Genomic DNA, 24,221 nt, shown 5'->3' on the forward strand with positions numbered 1-24,221 from the left:
GCAGAGGCCCAGGTGGTAAAATCAAGAACTCCTCCTTGCTACTGCTAGTGAAAGATGATGAGTCTTGGTAATTTGCCATTTCAGTTTGAAGGTTAACCAAAAGAAGATTTAGGAAGAAATAAATGATCAGAAGCAGACAGGGAAGGTTATAATTATTCTTAATGACAGTACCTTTTTATTGGCCTGTTCTGTACCTTAGTCAACCATTCTTTGTTTTCAAAGGAATGGAATAAAATTTTCTTTATGGACCTGATGCAAACTGGTGACGCATCCCCCATTTAGTGGTCCTTGAATGTAAACAGTAAAGCATGGATTCTTAAGTCACTAGGTGTAGCTTCATTTGTAAATTGACTGTATTTTGTTTTAAGATTATAAGTTACAAACTTGGAAAACTGGGTCAAGAATGTGTGAGGAGACAGTTGCATCTGTTGTCTTACAGGGTTTAAATAACACAAAGAGAACTGAGAGGGTACAATAAATCATAGTTAAAGCATTCTACTTTGTTGTAAGGTTAGTGTTATTCTGAATTACTTTAGGCAAGTAGAATTGTGGACTAGTAGCAATAAATTATTTTCAGACAGAAAAGGAAGGCTCAGAACTTAATTCTTAGGAAAAACACAGTATCCCTGCTACATTTCCATTAGTGTCTGGCACACTGATATATGTCCAGGAAAGAACAGTCTCCTAGTATTTGCCTGTCCCTTAAGGGGTGTGTGTGTCTGTATGTACATATAAATATATATACATGTTCACATACATATGAGTATTTATTTCTCAAATGTTTCTTTCTAATAGTTTCTGAAGCTGAAATTTCTAGGGAGGCTGCTGACATGGAAATGAATAGAGAAAAGTATGTTGAAGAACTGAAGAAGGCACTGATAGCTGGAGAAGAATCAGCTGGCAAATATAACTTTTCTATTTCAAGAGATGAAGAAAATATGGAGTGTCATTTCTCCTATGAAAGAAATCTGAAAGATGGCTCTGTAAGTATAGTTATATGTTTAAATTTAACAGTCGTAGTTTAACAGTTGAGAAGGACCTTCTTGGTACATTTCTGTATTTTATTAGGTTTTTCAAAATCAAATAGATGTGTTTCAGATTGAATGAATCTTGTGAACTCTGCCACAGGCCAAACTAGAAACAAGTTTATGGTTTCCTATCAAAACCTGGTATCAATAGAACTATTTCTGTGTTACTTTCTTAAATGCTACTGAGTAAGAGTATTAGTTCTCTATTTAAGTTTGGATTAGTGTAGTGATAGCATGAAGGGTAATGGTTTTAAGCTGAAGGGAGGGCATATTTGGTTTAGATATAAGGAAGAAATTCTTCCCTGTGAGAGTGGTGAGACACTGGCACAGGTTTCCCAGAGAAGCTGAGGCTGCCCCCTCCCTGGAAGGGTTCAAGGCCAGGCTGGACGGGGCTTTGGGCAGCCTGGGCTGGTGGAAGGTGGCCCTACCCAGGGCAGGGGGGTGGGACTGGGTGGTCTTTAAGGACCCTTCCAACCTAAACCATTCTATGGTTTATGTTTTGTTTTTTTAAAGCCTGTTATGCCTACATGTTGGAGCTGCAGTTTAGTATTAAGATGATAGGTTCCGTAAGTTGTAACTTTGTTTTTAATTCCTAACTTGGGAAATATGCTTCCCCTTTGTAATTACAGCCCCCAGTGCATTTCTGGTTTGCTCATTTCTTCTTCCCTCTCTATACTCACCTAAATAAAGAAAAATAATAAAATTTAAGTAAGATGTTTTCAAATGCTAAAACACTAATGAGCCTTTCTATTACTTAAAATATGTTGGAAGCTAACACTAAAGTTTTTTCCTCCTTGAAAGTGCATTAAATTACAACTGGTAATGTGGTTCCATGCTGGTTTCTTGGCTCCAAGGGAATGAACTTTCTTAAAGCAAGAAAGAAACCAGTATAATCTGTATCTGTAGGCACTTTTGGTTATTTCAAGTTGTGACTTGGTGTTAAAGCTTTCTTGGGGAAGAAGCTAATTTAAGGTAATCCTCCTTGCTTGTACTCTTTTAAAAAAATTTTATTTTTATTTTTTCTCCTCCAAAAATTAATGTTCAGCCTTTCAAAGGTTTGTCACATCTTCAGTTGTGCTAGGGTAGCAGTTGGACTGACTGATCACTGAGCCACATTGCTGAAATCATTTGGCTTTAAAAAGGACTGATTTAAAATTGCACTGATCCAGTTCAGGACACAGTTCTGCAATCAGTTCCACTGACATTATTGAGGGGAAGAAAACTGCGGGGTGAAATGCGAGACAAGATTGCAGATAGAGAAGAGTAGGAATGTCTTTGGCCAGATCTCTTTTTTTCTTATGGTAAAAAAATCTGGCATGGAGTCTGGGAACAAGGTGTCTAGCGATTGTCCTACCTGCTTTGTTTTGAAAGACTTCTTCAGACAATGGGACATATTTTGCTTCTTATTTGGTTAATTTTGGCAGGTATCACCTCTTAAGAAACTAGCAGAGGTGTCTGACTTGTAACAAAAAAATCAAACCAAAACGAAGAAACTACCTTCTCTGGGATGTGTTTGTTGGAAGTGGAAGGCAGAAATTATTTTTTCCTCTAAACTGAAAATAGGCAATGAATAGGTATTGGTCACAAACCTGAAATAGGAGTATGTGTATATTTCGTGTATCTCTTAGATGAGATGAGGAAAAACATTTTAAAGAGGGTGGCCATTCAGATTACCTAATCAGTAGCAGCTCACTTATTGTCAAAGCTTATTGTCAGAGTCCTGGTTTCATTTTAGTAAGCAGAGAAAGAGAGATTCACTGGAATGAAGTTCAGCTTCCCAAGGGTTCTTCATTATAGGCCTTTTTTCTTGTGCAATATAGGAAATTTTAGCATAGTTCGGTTCTTGACTGAGGTGCTAAAATTCAGGTGATGTAAGTATTCTAATCAGCATTATCAATATTTCTGTGGATTTACCCAAGGTCTTCTGGGCTCTATACCCCCTTCTTGATACTTGTGAGCACAAAGAGCTAAGTTCTGTTCACAAAGGGTCTAGGTGAAAAGTACTACATTACAGCAGGGTTAAAAGGTTAGGATCAAATTGTACTTAGAAAATAAGAGCACTAATTTTAAGAATCCTGTTTTTCTTGTCTGTGTCACACATAATATATTCTAAATACCAGACAGATGAAATACATACTATATTTTTATTGAGGAAAAATATCTTCATGTATGTGGGCCCACCTAATATGTTTCCATCAATTAAGGCTTACGAGAAATTTAATTCACATGAAAACATCTTTATGTCAATTTGGGAAAATAATAATCTGGCCAAAGAAACTGAAAATTCAAAGTGAAAATTCAATGCTTTTAGCTTTGGTGTCAAAAGAGTGGTTTTAGAAAAGATGTTATTTCTTGGGTGAAAATACACCTTTTTGCTCCTGTACTAAACTAATGCCTACAAATAAAATTGCCAAAGCCTTTGTCAGAAAATTGCCAAAGCTTTTGTCAGAATTAAATAGCTTTCAGGTGTATAATAGAATATGTTTCTAACATTTTGCAAATTCTATGTGAAAGTAGTCATGATGTATATCTTTCAGCATCAGATTAGGAAATTAATCTTCTTGGCCTCTCTACATCCAGAGGACTAATTCAGTTAAATGTACATCCACCTCAGAGGAAGCCTAGAGAAATTAGCAACTTAAACATGACTTAAAATCAGTCTTTATCTCTTATCAGTACTTACTTTTCTTACTGGATATTTGTCCTTGTCTTTTGTTTGGTTGTTACAAATATTTTCTCTTTCTCTTTTCATATTTCAGCAACTGTGTATGTACACAAATTAAAACCTTCCCTGTCTTGGGAAGAGCATTGCAGGGTGATGTGGTGGGGGGACAGGGAGACAGTGGTCACATGTATGTAGAGGGGAACTTTTTGTTAAACTGTACTGTGTTTCTTTTGTTAGATGTGCTACCTGCAGTCAAATTGAGAGATGTAGTTAGTTTTTGTGGTTTTGTTTAAATATGTGGACATAAAGGAAAATGCAAAATCATTTCCAATTTTGATAATAGTACACATAATACTACTTTCAAGTCCCCTATTTCTCCTCTCCTACCCCATTATATTATTAATCGCCATTGTGAGAAAAATCCATTAAATTATCAGGAATAATTAGAAGATTACTATTCTTAAACCAATGTTTTTCTCATTTGATATATAACAAAAGATTACAGAAAAGTATGCATGAAGATGTGGTTGGTTGTGTTTTGAATACTTAATGTTCTGCTTAGTCTTAAATAATATGGTTAACACTTTCTAGTTAAAGAACCCCCCAAACTTCTGAAATGCATTGTTATACGTTGTGAGCTATAAAATGCTTATCAATTCATGCAGCTATCTATCGTTGCAGGTTTTTTCATCAAATGAATACACAGGTGCCTAAGAATAAATTTTTTACTCTTGGAAAATCAGTATACTTTTTGTTAGAGGTATATACATGCTTGTACATGCAAAATTGATTAATTAATTTTAATGAAATCTACCTACGACTCAATGTTGATCACCAATAGTTACCTATGCCCATCTCAGCCAGTAACTTCCAGTACAGCGCTCTGCCACAGTTCTCCATCAGTCTGGATAATCCACTAATTCCTATCAAAAGTTAAGAGTACAATTTCTACAAAATAATGTGCCCTTTTTTCTTATGAATACGTCATAGATTCAGTTGAGTTATGTCCTGGGCCCTTATTTACAAGCGGTATCTATACAGTCTATAAATAACTGCTGGCTGAAAAGTCTGTGAGGTTTAGGTATGTGATGGGTATAACCCAGCTGGAATGAACATGTTAAAAGTATCTTAAAGAATGCACAGTGGTAAGTTTTTTCAGTTTGTAAGACAAGTTGGTTCTTACTCTGTCTCCTGGTTAAAAAAATCCACATTTATTTGTAATTACCATAGTTTAAATGAATAATTTCAACTAACAGTCTTGATGTATTTATAATTCACACTAGTTAATAATAGTATGGTGTTTACTAATTTTTGTTACCTTAATTCACAAAAAGAATGTGTCTGAGAGAGCAGAAAAAGCTATAAACTACAACTCTTTTTTTTTTTTTTATTGTATATCACATCCATGTGGAAGAAGTATAGTGCCACATCTGTGTGCACCATCTTGGTGTATCTGTCCATCCCTTTTTCTTGCAAATATCTGCAAATGTGAAACACACTGCACATGATTAGCATGCTTTGTATATAGACTAGGGACATACTAAGCAGATCTAATTTGTCATAACAAAAGCTTTCGTATGGTAGTGCATCAGAAGTTAGTGTTTAAAATTTTAAGCCTTAAAAAGCAGTGTTTACAGTGTTACATGTCAGTAATTTAATCATTATTGACTGATGTGAAGTAAAGTTAGCTATGTCACCAGTGTCATGATTTTTCTCTTGATGAGTATAATTTTCAGGTTTGTAATTACCGATGTTGAGAGATACACACACACACACACACACACACACACACACATATCTATATATATCTATATATATATAGATAGATATAAAAAATAATTTATAGACACATGCAGTTTTCAGGGACTTTGTGAATGTATAAATCTGAAATATTCTGTTTTCAGTAGTCTATTTTTCTGGATTTTTTTTTTTTTTCAGTCTTGCTCTTGCATATTTGTTTTCCAGTCTTCTGGTAGAGGAATATCTGTAGCTGATTTTGGACTAGTGACTGTTAATAGTCACTTGATGACGATAAAATGTGTTAGACACTGAATTTTTGTTTCCATAACTGTACTAAACTGTGGTATTTGAAAGAATTTTTGCCTCTTTGGAGCAGCCTGCTAAAGATCTGCTTCCCTAAAATATAATTATGTGCCAAAACTGTATTGGGTGGTCTATAGCGGAGTGCAAATAAAAATAATAGAGTGATATTAGGCAAAGGAAAATGCAGGCATATTATTGGGAAATATTTTCTGACACTGAAATTTATTTTACTGCTGAAGTGTTTGCCAGAAGAAGTGGTAGCAGCCCCATTGCGTTAGTCACTTAAAAATGGACTGGACAAAGGAATGGAAAATGCACTGTAAGGAACTATTCTGCATTGGCAGTATAGTACATTAGATGACTTAATAGGTGTTCTGTATCCCAAAAACCTGTGAATCTGCTTGCCTGTCCAGACTACTGTATATGTGAACTCCACTGGTCCATGGTGCAATGAATGTCTTCACTAAGGAACTTTTAATTACAGACACACATAATTTGAAGAGCAATAGGGTGGACAATGTAGTTTTTGCAAGTTGCCTCTTGAAACCAAGTTTAGCATTCCTCATTAGGTACTACAGAGTGGTTGCTCAAAGTTTGTTGGGTCTTTTGTAGTCTAGAGTGGCAAGTCTGACAGATGATTCTCCACTATAATAAAGTTGTCACTGTAAACATCTCCTCATTGAGGGAAGCTTACAAACAAGCCATCAGTGATCATTTTGGTTTTCCTTTCCTAGCTGATAGGGAAGAATAATTATTCCTTATTTGCTCATGAAGAATAATTATTCCTTATTTGCTCGTGGAAGTAAATAAGTTTAGGGATTAAAAACTTGTCTGTGGTGCCTCATAATTACTTCCCCCTCTTTTGTACTAGGCCATTAAGACTGGACCTACACTTGTTAGCCAGAGTCCTGTTTTGAGGGCTAAGGAGACAATTTAGAGGGGTGTAAGAAGGCAGTCTGCATCCAGATGTGAAATTCCTTTGACATTTTTTTTATACAGCTTTTAGCATCAGCATAAGTAAAGATCAGGGAAATAATTTACAGCATCTGTGTAACAGTAATTCAAAAAAACTTCAATTTACGATCCAATTCACCTGTTTTTTAGCTGATGAACAGGTGGTTTCCTTCCATGAACTGATGTCTACCACCTAAGCTAGATGCTTAAATGTAAATTCTTGCTACTGCTTTTGTGGTTTGTTGGCTTTTTTTTGTTTGTTTGTTTGTTTTGTTTTTTTTGTTTTTTTTTTTTTGAATGGGTGCAAAACTTCTCCAAGACAGAGATAATTCATATTTGATTTAGAGGAGGTATCTATGTAACGTGTTTATCTTGCAGCATCATAGTTGCATGTAATTTTAAAAGAATAAGAATCATAATCTAATGTAAGGGAAGTCTGTAAGGGTTTTAGTATTTTCTTCCTTTTTTGAAACAGTGATCAGAAAAGGGTAAAATGCTAAGTTCTGTAAATACTTATTCTAGCTGTATCTCAGCCTGATGTAGCTAAGCCTAAAAAATCATGCCTTTAGAAATTCTGATGTGTTTTGTGATTTATCTTCCTTATGACAGGTGGCTTTGCCGTAGGGTGTTCAGCACTCTGCCCTTAGGAACTGTTTTTAGGGTGGTGAGGGCAAAGTAGACTGTTAAGAGTCACATTAAAATAACAATGGGTTTGGTATACAGTGAGACTTGTGTGTCAAGCCAGCTGCAGTGCAAAATGGGCCACACACACAGAGATCTCAGTAAGGGGCCATTGAGGCTGGGCCAGCTAAACTGCTGCCACCTAAACAAACACCATCACAGAGTCAGTGATTTAGCGCTTGATCTAAGTAGGTGACCACTTGGAAGTAAATCTTTCCAAGTACTTTAGCGAGTCACTCCACATATAATAAATAATGGAAATCCGGCAAGATTTTTTTTTTTTTTTTGTACTGGCAATTAAATTGATTAAATAGCCTTTGATGAACAATTTTTTGAGTGCTAGCAGTCTTCTTTTTTTATGGTAATGTGACGGGCTCTGTTTTTTCTTACCCTTTGCATGAATTTGTAAACAGGGAGGATATGGTCTTAAGAAATTCTACCTTAGATACAGTAGTGTTGCCAATTAGACCGATGGAAGAGATGCTGTTATTTGTCTCTTTCATTTCCTTGTCTGTGTTCGGTTCTGTGAGTTCATTATGAGTTTACTACAAATTAAAAATAGTTGGAGATATCCTGCTAGCCAAAACTTCTTCCAGCATACTGAATGGGTGAAGTAGAACTAGTTGAGCTCTCTATGCTGTCCAGGCTGTCTTGGTTCGAGGTTTGAATAGTTACTTTGCTGCAGACGACTGAGGATATGTTGTTTGGATAACAAAGGTCACTGAGAGTTCAGATTGTTTCCCAGGCAATTCGACTAACTGCTCAGCTGAAAAGGCAGGAAGATAAAAGGATTAATTTTTAGGTCAGTGTAAAAGCAACGACTCTTCTATATCATTAATGTCTATGTACTCCAGGATTTAAGAGCATACACTTGAATGAGTTTCTCGGAAGTCCGGTTTAGAAATAGCTTACTAATATGCCTTATGTAATAAAAGCATAGTGTTATCTTTTGCATAATCTCAAACTTGTAACTGCTACACAATTTTCCCCATCTCATCTCGTGTACCGTTATGAACTCTTACGATCTTGTAGGTGCGCTTTAAATGCAGTGGATTACTTCTGTAGCCTTGAGTTACGAAAAGTTTATTTAAAAAAAAAAAAGTTCCCTCCCCAAATAAATATATTAATATGTTACAATATTTGAAGCAAGTCCTGGATAATTATGTTATTTTCCTTGTTTAGCTATTTGATCGTAATAAGCTATTTGATTGCTGCTTCCAGTGAACAATGGTTTGGAGAACTGTTGGGGAGAGGTAAATTTAAAATGCCAGTAGTATACATGTTTAAAAATGAGGGATTGTTGAGAAAGGAAGAATCAAACACTGCAATGAATAAATACTCCTGCAGTTTCTCTCTACCTGTTAGGATTTGTGGATTTCACTGAAACTATCCAATTAAACCAAAAATAGTAATTTAGCTTTTTTAAACCCTATTTTAAATAAATGGCATTTTCTTATTTTACAAGTGCAGTGATGGTCTAAATATATTAAAAATAGCTGTAAAATAGTCTTAAAATAGTGAAATAACAGATATTATTGATTTGGTTTATACAAGAAAAATTGTCAGTTGTCCTTTCTTCCTCCTGATGTTACAGTATTGTCTCCCTTTCTCTCAATTCCTTCAGATTTTCCCTTTTTGGCATACATGCTGTGTATTTTAAATCTCTGTGTAGACATCAAGGCTTACTTTTACTTGTACAGCTGAGTACAAATGCTTTCACTTTAGGAGGAAGATCTTTAAATTATGGCATATTGACAAGTCTTAGTTTCCTAAGAAGAATATAGAGGACAGTATATGCTCTGGAAAAGAGATTATTGTGTGTGGGTTTTAAAACTTCACTGCAAGACTGTAGTCCCATATTCTCTGAAAGGATGAACAGTCAGAGGCTGAAGAAACAGCAAGAGTCTCACCTGTGTTTCTCTTCAGAACTGCTTTTACAGCTCCAGAGGAAGTCTTCATCTTTCTACCTGCAATAGCACAGGGAAACCCTCAAGCTCAGGATAATAAAGTTTTGTTAAATTTTGTGTTCACTAAAATAGAACTTTTACCAGTATAAAATATTGAATGGGTATGTTTTAACTCTCAAAGCTTTGAGCAAATGCTTCCAGTTGATTTCAGCAGATATACTAGTTCTGCTACAGTTATAATTCTCTTGAAATGTAAGAAAAAAAGCAAATTTCGGATGTCTGGTATTAATAAAAAAAAAAAGTATAGTACTTATGAGGAATGTGTTACACTTCCTGTTGATTTCTTCCCTTAAGTTGCAGTGACGTGAAATGCATACATCTTTGCTTGTTCACTTATTTTATGAAGTTACTGTATATTAGTAATTCTGACATAATTGTTCAGAGCAAACTTTAATTTTAAAACAAATTCCTAATTTCATTGTCCAATAAGCAGAGCAAGGACAGCTGTTTTCTGGTGGGTCAGTACTATTCTAATTTTGCTACCTCACTATAAACACTGTAAACTGTTGTGTCTGATTTTAGGATTTTACAGAATGCTAATTACTGCCTGTTAGATGTCAAACAGCACGTAGAGTTGGAGCGTGACAAACAGCACGCTGAAGGCTCTTTGGTTTGAGATTTAAAATTTGAAGCCAAATTACATGTATATATTTGAAATTTTTGAGTCAAATACTGGGTGAGCCAATTTTTGGTGAGTCAAATTTTTGTTGAGTCAAACATTTTAGAATGGTTCTAAAAGATTAGTATCACTGGAAAATCCTTTAGGAAGTTAGATTCTCTGTTTTTTCAAATCTTTAATGTGGTTGTCTTAGAGAAATATGTTTCAGAGAGAGGTAAATACAGTTTATGATTTCAGGATACAGTTTTCAATTGTACAATTGTATCATTCCAGGAAAAGCTCTTCCATAGAGGATGATTTATCTTGTTGTTTTTATTATTTTTTTTATTCCTCTGAGATACTCACGCAAATAATGTCTGGCATTTCATTTAATATTTAGTTTTATTTCTTTTTTGGGTATAAAATGTAGCTGGTACCAGTTGGGTTTTTTGGGTTTTCAGAACACAAATCCTTGTCTTTTTGCATGAGTTCATCTGTGGCAAATCTAAGGTGGTGTGTTTTTTGATTTTGTTTTGTTTTGTTTTTTTTGTAAGACTTTGAAGTACAGATTTTTGTTCTGTCCCTAGAAGCAGATTGTCTTCTCAGTGCACATTCCCTTCACGTTGTCTTCTCGGTGCATGATTAATACCTGTAGGTTATTAGTATAACACAGATATGTAAGCATATACTAATTTGTGGTAACAGAACCTTGCCAGTGCTCTTAGGAGCTGCAGAGATACAAAAAAGTGGAATTTGGAAATAAATTGGGGGTTTTTACTGCTCATTCAGTCCAGATTATTGCAACATTACATTACTCCAAATCTTTTAACCTGATTTAAATGGGGGGAGGGAGGAGATAGGGAGTGGAAGAAACCCTTCAACACTGAGATATCAGCAGGATGAGAGAAATGATGCAGATGTGTCCTCATCCTCTCCATTAATAAACTGCATTCTCCAATCCAGGGATTGCTCTTGTGGCCTATTAGCAAATAGCATCCATCACACTGAAACTGGATGTGTACATCTCATCAGATTTAGTCTCCTACATACTATGTGAGTCTTAAAAGGGAACCTCTTAGGTAAACAAAGGTCCTGGGTTTGTAAAGTGATGCTTTTTGTAGTAGTTTCTATCAATAAACAGAAATACTTAATTTTAGTTTTGTCTTGCATCTCTACATTCCTGTATTTTCTTAACAGAGGCTGCTTATCAATGATTTACATAATCAGGTACAAGATTTATTAGTTTGTGTGTGTATACATATAAACTGGTAAGTGTGGCTTATTGTGCCCTTAGTCTCAACCTATTTTATTTTTTTTATTTTTCCTTACTAGAAAATAGTGCATGAAACATACTCTTCATTATTGAGTGATGCTTCATATATTTTCAGTTTAGAATGGGATAAAATTCTAACTTGCCTAAAATGACTTAATGCAGAACTAGCACTACCATCCTCAAATTTTCAGCTGCTTGTAGTGTTTTTTACTTCTCTGTGCACTTAGTTGATTGCTGAACTCACAAAGCAATAGGAGATAGATATTTGTGACTTCATACTGAACTCTTTACCTTGCAGCAGTGTTTTGTAGCTGCTGAGTTTTTACTAGAATGAGATTTGTTACTCTATGTATAGTCTGTCCATCTCAGAAACATTATATGGATAGATTTTGATATTTATTTGTACTAAACCTGACCATATCCTTTTACTGTAGCCTGAATCTAATACTGTTCTCCTCTGAACTGAATCAGGAAAAAAAAAAAAAAAGTTTAGGCACTATCCAGTGTAATTTTATTTTTTAAGGGGGTTTTTTGGCTAACAATTGAAAATAGAAGAATTTACTACCACCTTTTACTTCCCTGGGCTCACAAAGGAATTAAAGCAGCAGTCTTGCTTCCTGATTTGAGAAACTGGTTTTCTAAAACAGTTGTTCACCACTTCAGTTTTCTGATTTTGTCAGTGTAACTGAGATTGCATATGGAAATACATTAAGCAGTGTAGTATTAATCTCATTAAGAGATAATGAGATGTTGTCTAGGACATAGGTTGAAACTGAGTATGTTAAACCAGAATGCAAATACTACTGAATACCAAATGGAAGGATGTTTAAAGGGGTATTTCAAGTATACACACATGCAAACATAATCAGAAATGAAAATATTTTGCCCTGTATCAATGCAATTATTGAACACACTGAAATGGTAGCTTTCTCCATGTTGCCTGTTAATCGAGATTTCTGTCAAGGTCAGTCATCTTGGTTATCCATTAGTCTCCAAACATCCCTGACCTCCAAACTGTATGGGGACTGAGTTAGTAATATTGTGTATTAATAATGACAGTTTTCTGCAATCTGACAACAGATTACTAGAAAGCAGTCCTGAGATTTGGTGTTTATTGTAAAGCAACAGTCTGTCTTTGGATCTTGTCTTAATCTTATGGGTCTTGTTCTCAATAACACAGCATGACTATCTCCCCTGAGATTCCCTGCCACTGAGACTTTAACTCTGCTGTTACAGTGAGCGTGCTGGAGTGAAATCCATGCCTGAAGGTAGATAAGTAAGAACCATGTCTCTCGGGTTACTCCCATTCCTACTTGTCCTAGTGTGGAGATGTCCAGAAAACAGCTGTTGTATTTCCATAAGTGGTTCTCCTGGCATGTCAGCAAGACAATATTAAGTACTTGAACACATTTATGGATTTTTCAGGATTACTTATTAGAAAATTTATATACTTGCTGAGATCTGTTTGTGTTTGATCTGCCAGTATTTTTTATTTTTAAAGAACTACATTACAATGTTTATTTTATTATTATATGCACTAATTGATATACAATAAACCAATTATATTTCTGAGAGATCCAGGTGAAAGTTTGTTTGCTATGATGGGGGCAAAAACATGTCTTCATTGTCTATAAATAAGTAAATATGAATTCTCTCTTGTTCAGGACATCAAAGGAATAATCAGCCTGCTCATAGCTTGAAAAATCTGTAAACTACATAACTAAGATTCTGCTTTCAAGAGTCCTTGCAGGGTTTGAGTGAATCATTCAAGAAATTTGGAAAAAGGATATTTTAATAAAGCTGTTATTTGGACATGTGGTAACAGAAGTGTCGTGCTAACCAGTGTAAGGGAGGGAATATGTTATGCAGAAATTGTTGTGAAGAAATTACTAGAAATTAACTCATACTAAGCATTGTAAATGTAAAAGATAAACTTGAGTAACTGCGTCATTCAGCAAACATCAGATCAGTTTTACATGTGTGACTGACATAGTTATAGTTTAGAAATCTTTATTTCAGTGATATAATCTGGAGATAAAGGCAGCAAGATTGCAAAAAGAACATCTTTTCTCTGGAAAAGAAAGTTCATGTAGCGGTCCTGTATTTGAGAGAATGAGTAAAAAGAGCTAACCAACCAAAGCTGTTCCACTGTTGCCTACAAAATTGCTTATTTTGTAATGCAAGGTTTGTTTCTCTGCTCTTTCTCTGCAAGCATACAATCTATCTTGTAATAGCTTTAGTAATTTTCATTCATTTTAGCAGTTTATCCTAAACTCTATCACTATATTTTGTTGTTAAAAAAAAAAATCAATGTTCATATCCACCTTTAATATCATCTAGCAATACAAAAATGTACCAATAACCAGTCAGTGCTCTAACAATTTAATGACTGAGGGCACCACAGAGTGCAAATTATTCAAGATAAAGGCATTCTTAATTTATGGTAAAAATAATTCTGCCAGATTGTGTGTGGGAGGGGTGGGTGGACAAGACTTGTCTGTTAACTCTTAGGCAGGCTACACCTTGATTTTGTAAATGTCAAAACAGATTCAAGGGGCATTAGAAATGGATGAGTTCACTGGTTTTGAGTGTGACAACAGTGAGGTGAACACTTGGGCTTAGCAGCTTTCACAAGACACACACACATGTCACTGCTGAAATCCTGATGAAGGCCTGACCGTATATATGGCAAATGTGTTTGATTTACATGGTAATTAGTTTTCCTTTTTGTCTGTGGTCCTTGAGCACTTTTTGATCCGTTTTTCTAAAGCATCTATTTTCTTTGTGGCTAGAATGACAGGAAGATGTTAAGTTACATAGTATTTACCACAGAGTAAGACTGAGACCATTCATTGTGACTAAGTATCTTGATTTGTGGAATGTAATTGGGGCAGATGCTACTCTTACTTTCTCACCATTATGTTCTTTGGTCAGGGTGGTGGATTTCTCTAGGTTCTATGGCATAAACATAAAAAGTCCCTACTACACCACCTGAAAACCCAAATATGAGAGGAAAGATGACAGATACACATCCTTGATGTCTGAATTTCTCACAAGGAAAATAAACCTGCTTCTCTCATGAAGGAAATAAATTGCAAAATGTGGCTGCCTTTAATAGAAAACTAAACTGAGAAGATGCAGGGAGAGACTCGAGCTGAATGTGTTGGTTCACAGACCTAAATAGCAGACATGATGCTGATACCTGTATTAGCCTAGAGAATAAATGGCAGCATCTGAAGGAGGCAACATCTCTGTTCTTTAGCTGTGCTGAGCAGGCAATAAGGTATTCCGGAGATGAACGGAGGGAGGTATGAAGTCTTGGAATAGAAATGGGGCTGAGAGTCATCAAGAGAGGAGAGGTGAATTTGAGTGTGAATAACCAACATCAAGATTTAATGTACAGGAAAATAGAGACCAGGCTAAACAGGAAGCATGTATTTTAAAGCTGGCCTTGTGAGCTAGCAGTTTCAAATAAATGCTTGATCAGAAACAGGAAAAAGAAAAGTTTTAGCTTATTTTGGTTTTAACTTCTGTTGGACAAGCTGATATCTAGAATTGATGCTATAACAATTCTTTTTTAACTTTTGTTACTGATCATTTTTAGGCCTTGGAGTTGGGAGGTAGTGTATTTTGAGGTTTTACCCATCCTAATCTAACCGTGTGGTTTATCTCACATTTGTCAGACAGTACTTGTATAACATGAATGCAGCGGTTTCTTTCCGGTGTGCTGCCAGAGCTGCATATGTTCATCAAATGTTGTTTAGTCATTGCAACATATTTATGCCACCTGGAAATGCATGTGCTTCCCTTTCTGAACAATGGTCTTTAATCAAGACCACTATTATGGAAAGGATAGAAAGAGTAGTATACATAATCAGTAGGATGCCAAAATTAGAATTACACTACATTTTTCCTAACCCTATCATGTTGCACTGAGGATAACAAGCTTCCACAGTGTACCACATCTCTGGAACTAGTACCTTTATCCATGGTCTCATACTTTTGTGTATATTATTCAGACTCTAAATCATTTAAAGAGTTTCAGGGTAATAATAACAAATCAGGAGTCATTGTGGAGAATTATAAGCCTATAGGATTTGCCTACTATCTCTTTATTTGTTAGAAAACTCCATTTTTCCAGGTCTGTCTAAACAGAAACGTCCCCAAAGTGGTTTCACATCTGTTGTACTCCTTTCTTCATACTACAAAAGCATGAGCTTTTTGTTCCACACTTTTTTGGAACAATTTACTGATTGTGTTAAAGCTCCACTAACTTTTTGCAGTTGGTACTAAAAGAACATGTAGAGAATGCAAATACATTTGAAATAGTGTTAATTCACTTGGTAAGAGCCAGGACTGAAGTGTGCCTGGTAGCGTTCTGAAAATGTATGCATTCACAGATGATATTCAAGAAGGAGGAATATGTATTCAGTTACACATGTAAAACTGATCTGATATTTGTTGAATGATATAGTTACTCAAGTTCATCTTTTATATTTATGATGCTTAGCGTGATATTTTCTAGTAATTTCTTATGCCAAACAAAGATGTTTTGTTTTAACAATACCTCTTATATTGACAAGCTGATATTTTGTTGTGGGTTTGTTTGTGTTTTGGACTGTGGGAAATACCTCTTTACAGGTTTTCTGGTAGTGCTTGATAAAGCTGTGCTAGTTAATCCCAGTATTTCTAGAGCTGGTTGAGAGAACTGCCATGGATCTTTCTCGCTTCTTAAACCCACTTTTTTTTTTTAAATTTTTTTTTTTTTTTTTTTTTTTTTCTCTCTGCCTGCAATTTCAAGGCTTTAGACTGGTCAAAATCTAGCTGTCTAATCGTGGATCGATCCAGACATGTATTTGGCATTTATCGTACTGCTCTTAGAGGAGTCTTAGAGTTTCCTTGTTGAAAGAGAAAAAGGAAAGCTTGAAACTGACTCTGTGACAGGTTTGTCTGCCTGTTGGAGAGCTTCTGGACCTTCATAGATAGGGTTATGATTTCATGATACCACCATGTTTAAGTTAGTGGAGGTTCTCTGTATGATTGCACAGCTAATTCAGATGTTGATAGAAGATACTTGTCTTAAATGTTTCCTGTTAATTTTAACACAGATGACATACTAATTTTTGATTAATCTCAGAACTTTATGAAGATATGGATGCAATCAAATGTTTATCAGTTTTCTTTCAGTCTAGGATTTTAGTTAATTAGTTTTTAGTTCTCTGTTACTTTTACATAATGAAACTCTTGTATTTCATGGTGCATGAATGACTTAAATTGGTATCTTGCACTTGTAAGGCTCAGTGATATAGCCAGTTTTGATCCTGGCATCTCTGTTGTCTTTTTAAAAAGAAGACGACTTTCCCTTCTTCCAGTGCAGTACCCTCTGCAGGGAGGAAGGAGCAATTTTCATCATCTGGCAGTTTTTCTGATAGTGGATATGTCAGTTCCTGAACACATGCTTCAAATTCGATTGCACTTACTCATCATAAGCTAATGCTTGAATCCATTGAAGCGTAACTACTATAGACCATTCAGTTGGAGTTGTACTGCCTAAAATGTAAATCTAACCAAACAACAAAGAGTATGAAAGAAATTGTAAAAAATAAAATGGGTAATCTGTGTACTTGAGCATGGCAAGTTATGTAATTCAACAACAAATGGCAGCTGCTTTAATTAAAAATAATTAAAAAAAAAGGCCCTAGATGTCAAGTCATATGCCTTAGGAAAATAACATAGATTACACAACATGAGCATTTTCCTTTCAACTTTAAGCTTAATCTGGATCATGACATTGGAAAGAAGTGTATTTCCATATGGTTATGAATTTATTAATATTTGTTTAAAAATTCATGTGGGTTTCTCTATAACTAAGACATAAAACTGTGAATGCTTCAGTAGTCTGGTGGGTGACATACAACCTCTGTGCCTTATTGTTTTCAATACCTTTGAAGGGCAAATGTTGGTAAGAGAAAGTTGTATGCTCTCTTTCTTTTTGAGAGCTAGAATAATACGTCTTACTAGTATATGTTGGAAAGCCAAAATATACCAGACTATATTGAACTCTTGGTTTAATTCAGGATGGCAGCAATATGCAGTGGTTGAGAAGGAAATATGTATTTTTCTCTAAGGTTAAGGTAACAGCTGAGGAAAAACTGTATAAGATTCTGAAATTAAGTGTTGAGATACGTTGTGGAAAAGTTTTACTGAATGGACGGGTAGTACTAATAGAACGAAACTCTAAGTTTTATCTTTCTTTGATATACATGAATCCTTACCCTTTATTGCTGCTGTAAATTATAAAATTTCAATAATAGCACTGAAATTCCATTTTGAAATGGAAAAAAATCCTTCTTATTTTAAAAGAAGCAATTTATGATTCATTGGAGTAATTTTGGCTTAGTGGCAGGTTATTAGTCTCTTGAATTTAGTAGAATTTCTTGTATAAATTTTTAAGTTTCAACAAATTGAGAATAAGGTGAAGATTATTGAGGTTTTTTTTCTGTTTCTTAGAAATAAAAATTTATAGTGGAAAGCTAACATTTATATGGTGGGACTCTAATGAATGCTTGAATCCTTAATGGATGTTGTGTAATTACTGTTTACAAACTACTGTGCAACACAAGATGGAGACCCATGTTCTTCTTGTATTTATTATTAAAGTTTTTGGCTACTGCTCAAAAACAGCTTATAGCTGACAAGTAACATAAATTGACTGTTGTTAACGCCCAAGCTTTAGACATTTGCTACTTTAGAAACTAATCCTGTCTCTTACATTAACACAACTTGGATTATGCAATGGTTGTCTTAGCTGCAATGGTATGTTGTTTCTACAGAAGCTTCAGTGGAAGCTTGCACAAGTTGTAATTAGTTTTAAAAGGCTATATTTAACTGCTTAATCAACTTATGTGGTCTTTTTTGACAGGGAATACCTTTTATGAAGTGAACGTATGTTTTTACTTTATAAAACAAGACAATGGGAGGTGTTCCTTCGGTAAGGCCCCAGTAAATGTGGTTTGATAGAGATATTCATAATATAAGCGTTGAAAAACAATATTGATAAGATTTTTTTAGTTTGAAGTATTGCAAGCATGTTTATAAACATTTGTTATAAGACATTGTCTTTTAAATTTATAACCACCCAATTGTTTCTCTCTTATTCATCAGACTAAAGGTAGGAGGAATCGTGAGACCCAGGAAAATAGCACAACTCTTCCTTTTAAATGAGGATATAATGTTTTCGGCAATGCAGTGAATACAACTTTGTCATTGCTCATTGGTCAGACTGAAGATGCTTGAGGCTCAAGAAGACTTGAGGCACTTGTCTCTATATGGAAATCACAGGTTTATGATGATGTTTTTAAAGAAGTTTGTGAGAGGCATTGATTAAATCTATTGCTTTGCAGGAGGAAGGGGGCAGGTTTAAAACAAAAAAGGTAGAGGTTTGTTTGTTGGGGATTTTATCTACGTCTTGAGTGACAGGTATCTTTAATAAGCACTGTTATTACCTTCTTGCTTTGATTAGATTTCTGAATCAAAAACTTCATGATAATATCACAGTGCACACATTCTATTCTAAGTTCTCTTTCTTTTCCTTAAAGAAACCTGCCCCCTGCCTCAGTGGTATACTTGTAGTATCTGTATATGTTAAAATTTCAGGACACATTTTGTGTAGCAGACTACAGCAGAGTCCAGGCAAAGGGATCTCGTCAGCAGATATACCAGGCAAGTTCTTTGTTGATCAAATCAGGACCCTCTAGTAGGGACCAGGTGTAGGGTGAGAGAAATTGTCCATATGATCTTCCCTTCAGCACAGCCCTTAAAGTAAGGAGAGGAGAAGAGAGGATTGTCATCCAGCTAGTCCTCTCCATTTCAGTACAATACTTTTTGTGTGTAGTGGTGTTTCTTCTCTTCCCACACAACTTCCTTGTAAACCTATTTTAAAATACAGATGATGAAGGTGCCAGTAAAACCTGAAGTTGTAACTAAGACATGGTCAAGCTCATACCCTGTTATTGTGACAATTAAGAATTTCACAAATGTTGTCTGTAATGAATGAACTCTTGGTTTCCCCTGAAGTTGGGTATTTAAGTTGGGAGATCATTCTGTTACAGTTCCCAGCTGCTCTATTTAGTGAAGAAAAGTAAGTATTCATAGCCATAGCCTAAGGAGAGTTTTTTAAGAGATAGGATCTGGTTTCCTTCAGTGTTTGTTTTCAAGGATTATCTTTTGGTCAGAGTAGATGCGCAGCTGTTTCACAGGTCCTAAATTTTCCATTCGTTATCAACTTGACACCTATGGAAGATAGGCGAGATCTTGAGCTTCCATCAGTTCTTTCCCATGGGCATGGAAACTAATTTTAGAACCCTTGGTAGATAAACAGTTGAACTGATAATTTCAGAGCATTTTAGGTCACATACCAGTATTCTTTTTAGTTCATGCAATATTGTAATTTATACAGATTGCAACAATTGCAGGCAATGGCATAAGACACTAGATATTTTTACAGTAGTGCTGTTATTTGTAGGCACTTCAGTTTGGATGCTTTTGTCTACAAATAAAATATTTTTTTTTCTGAAAGTTACACTAGGAATAATGCTGATATTTTTTTCTGAAATCAATTTCTCTTAGTCCTCTACATGGTTACTTTTAAACTGATCTATCTGCTTGTTGTCCTTATCTTCAGGGAGACTTTGTAAACATGTTCTCTCTGAAAAATTTTATTCTATATTTTTTGTTGTGTTTGCTTATTCCAAAATTTACATGAGAAAGTTCGCCTAAGGGAGAGAGAGTGGTTTGCAGTAGTTAAGTTAGAAATAGAACAGATAGCCAAGAAAAAGAACCTGGAACTTTTAACATATTAGTCAAACACAATTACATCTGAGTGTGAGTTTCAGAAACACTATTGTTCAGTCCATTAGTTGGATCCTGTTGAAACAGAGTCAGCTGGAGTAGCAGCTTTTCAGCTGAAGCCTCTGAATTTTTATTCAGCTATGTTACATCTTCATCAGTTGAAAATTACGTCTTGATTCAAAACTAATATTACTCAAAAGTTTCATTTGCTGAGAGGGGAAGTGCAGGATATCAAGGGAGGGCTCTGTTCTCATATTTGTGCTAAGCCTTATAAACTGGCCACTAGGTCAGCCGTTTTATGTCTCAATAGCTTTGGACTTACACAGCAATCATTCTTTGCTATGTCTTCACAGTGACTCAGCCCAGGCAGATTTCCATCCCCTTTTCCACTCCACTCCCCTGGATTAGTCATAGGCAATTTTGCAGTATCAGAGAAGCTGTTTCTTGGCTCTATCTGCAGATAGTTTCTATTTTCAAAAGACAAAAGGACCTCAGTCACGTATAGCTTGCAACTTGGGGACTTCATTCTGTACAGAATAGAAAGCCAATCTATTTATTTCCTTTTAAAAAAGTCACTGTGATAAAACTAGTGTCTGGATTTACTAAAGAAAAATGTAGTTACATTTTTGCACTAACTTCTGTTAGCACAAATTTAGCTAAAAAAAAAAATCAGCTCAACTGATTCTATTTCTCATGGTTCATTTATAGTGTTCATCTCTCCTGCATTGTTTACACTTTCTAGTTTTCTGTTTGTTTGCTTTTTTGAGTTCCTTTCTTGAGGTTTGTTTCTTAGTATAGCTATAAAATTATCATACTGAAAAGCAAAACAACTAAAATACAGAGTTAATGCATGTTGCACCTTAGAATTACAAGAGTACATTATAAACAAAGAATTTCCATGGCGTCCCTTCAGAATCACAGTTTAAGCTGCTCATATGGTATACATCTGTGGTCTTTGGCAGTGTGCTTGGCTGCTGCATGGGAGTTTTTTGAGTTTGGAGCTAACCTCATATCTGTCTTCCCATCACTCTAGAAGTTATGAAACTCTTGTGCTTCTTTACATGGCTGCCATGAGATGAGCTATTAAATGTTACAGAAGCAAGGAGATTGAATTAATAGTGCTGCATGATGGGAATGAATGTGTTTTTGTATAACAAAACAAATACCTTTGACTTCTTTTCTTTTGCTCTGTGTTTTGTGTGTATAGATGGTGGTTTTCCTATACACGGATATAAAGAAGATTGATCCTTGATTGGTTCATTTTATTCATGCATTGCTTTCGGAGAAGGTAGTAACGACCATACAGATGGTTGAATCCAGTGCATAGATCTGTATCGGCAAGTTTTAGAACATTTAGATGGTCAAAATCTCATTGCTTCGAATTTTAAAAAGCACATTTAAATGAGGCTTTTCCTGTTAAGAGGAAAAAGATGAAAGAATAGATGAGAAAAAAATAAATTTACAAAAAAAACCCCATCAGGATAAGAGTAATATAAGGGAAAGATCTAGGACCAATAGAATTATGGGCAGAAACGTTTTTTGAAATTTTCTGTGAATCGTACTGGGCTTGTATTTCTGTTACTGAATAATGATGTAAAAAATATTACCATCACTTCAGAACAGGCCAAGATGTTTCATTAGTATTTCTCTTCTAAATCTGAAAAGCATAAATATTTGTGTCACAAAGACAATCTATTAGTTACTAAGGAAGATATTATGTAGATGAGCATATTTAAATTATTATCCTCCTCAAATAATTTTTCTCCAAGAGAGCAAAAAGAATTGGCTGAACTGATTTCTGGCTTGCTCAAGTAAAGTATGAATGTTGAATCCTTGGGAAGTTATGGAAGTCTTGAAAATGTGCTACTGTTCTGTCAGCATACAGTGGGTATCCTATCCCACTTGACCGTGTTGAAATCAGAAGTTGCCTATGCTCTAGTTAGTCTGGAATTAATGTAATAGAGAAGTCTGCTAAAATAGTGAGGGATTGCAGAATGAAAATGTAATTGTTGCGGGTAAATTTCATTTGTAAAAAAAACCCTGCACCTCAGAATGTCTTAGGAGAGGATCAAGTTTTACATTCCTGTAGTTAGTCATTACAAATAGAAGAAAGTTAAGATCATTTAGACTGACCTCACAATGAAGAAAGGATTGTCAAGGAAATCTATGGTTGAGCAAGGTTGCAGCAGACTTTTTTGAGGTAACATATCAGTATTCTCTGTATTTGACATGAAAGCTGATTTTAATTATTTCCCACAAAGTATCTGAGGATTTGACTCCATAAAATAATAGCTATAGTTCTTAATATTTGTACCATTCATCAAGTATAAAATAAGTATTCTATGTACTTCATTTCTAAAGACACAGCCATAGATAGGAAGTCTGCAGGTATGAGCATTGTAAAGGCACTTGTTAAACAAAGGATGCAGCAAAGAGGAATGGGTGACTATACTAGAAGTAGCAGCTCTGAAAAATATTTTGGGATCTCAGGAGGTGAACATCTTAGAAAGAGCTTCCAGTCTGATCCTGTGGTTATAATATCCATCTTTTTCATAGTTGTTTAAGTAAGAGTAGTGAGTTATATCTTTTATTATATGGATCACTTAAGACTTATGCTAGCATATTTTGTTCTGTTTTGTTGCCTCAGTATTTTTCAGCATAATTCTAAAAATGTTTTCTATATGGCAAAAGGCCAGAATGACCTTTTCTATCAAGTGTGGTAAGTCACAGGAAAGAACTATGGTTGGAAGCTGAGTCTAGGTAAGTCTATCTACAGGAAGTAATAGGGAAACAAGTCGTTTATCCCCTGCTGAGACTTCCCATAGCCTCTTCTTAAAGACACAGTACAGAAAAATACTTTCACTCAAAATTAATTTCGAGGCTGTGTAATTACTGGCCTGTCAGCTGCAGGATCATTTGTGGCTCCCTTGAAATTTTGTTTTCCCTTGAAATCTGAAGACGTACCAACAGGTTATATTCATGGTGTATCACTGCTGTGTTTTAATGTGTTCAGAGGATAAAATGTCAGGGAATTCCCATGATACTTTTTCAGATTTGTATTGTCTTTGTGTTTATCCTACCTTGATTGGAAATTTAGGAGGATCTAACTGGCATGTAAGTGCTGCATTTCAGTCACCCTTTTTGTTGCCTCTTTCTTTTCAGCTTAAACGATTTACAGTACTTTAGGCTGCAGGTCTTTGGAACAGGGTTCCTCCTGCCCTCCATTCTTTAAATTCTTTTTTTTTTTTTTTTTTTACCCACCTAAAATTTCAGCCTTTTGGTGGATAAGGCAGAATAAAATCAAGAAGTGGCAGAAACTGAACATTTTAAAGTGTGCTGGGTAGTGATACGGCTCTTCGTTCATATATCTGTTTTAAGGCTTATCATCTGCATACTGAAGAAATGTGGTATCACTTAAACTGACATGGAGAACTAATAGGAGTGTGTAAGTACATTCCACAAAAGGTGGAAATGGCAGTAGGTTATCATGAGGAAACTAGTCAGTTTCTTGATGTCATAATGAAAGCAAGTTGGATGATGTGATCTCTTTAAGAAATCTAAAGCACCTGAGCAACTTTAGAATTCAGCAGAAAAAGATGCTCAGTATAGGAAAAATGTGTTGAAGTTTCTGTAGGAGACCGCTGTTGAAAGAGGTCGGGGCAAGTTTGGGCTTGTAGTTTTTGCCAAGCAATTTTCCTGTGTTTGAGAACATCTTGGAGTGATTTGAGCGAAGGACAAAACTTAGAAATGGGAAGTGTAATTGATGTATTCTGTCTTGGTACCTGTATTTTGTGGATGCTTTTTGACACTTGGGAAAGAAACTGATTGTTTTCTCTCAATAAACTTTTGGTCATGGCGGTAATATTAATGAATACATGCCTTTATAGTAGTTGTGTGATTGGGGCTGTGGTGGTTTAGAATACAGATGATTTAAAGCTTAGGAAAAAATTATCTTTTGATAGTTTTGTATAGTTGGGGACCATGCAGCATAGCATTTCAGGTACACAGTTCTTTATCTCTGAAGATTATATGTGTATTTTTTCCTGAATGCATTGGTTCAAACAATAAACTAGTATTTCTCTGTCTATACATTCAGCTTTTACAGTCACCCTTTAAAAAATAAGAAAATAGCTGTTTTTTTATAATGAAATTTAATGGCACA

At 35.2% G+C, this 24,221-nt stretch overlaps 1 protein-coding gene across 1 annotated transcript in view; it reads left to right on the forward strand.

The window, feature by feature from the left end:
- The window catches only part of XRCC4 (X-ray repair cross complementing 4), a 187,350-nt gene that overhangs the window by 26,158 nt on the left and 136,971 nt on the right, over positions 1–24,221 (forward strand). The window contains 1 exon segment of the mRNA XM_026866720.1: positions 796–983. Within this exon segment, the coding sequence (XP_026722521.1) occupies positions 796–983 (188 nt within the window).

Source organism: Athene cunicularia, assembly GCF_003259725.1.
Source record: "Athene cunicularia isolate RWA chromosome Z unlocalized genomic scaffold, athCun1 chrZ_part3, whole genome shotgun sequence".
Classification (NCBI taxonomy): Eukaryota; Metazoa; Chordata; class Aves; order Strigiformes; family Strigidae; genus Athene; species Athene cunicularia.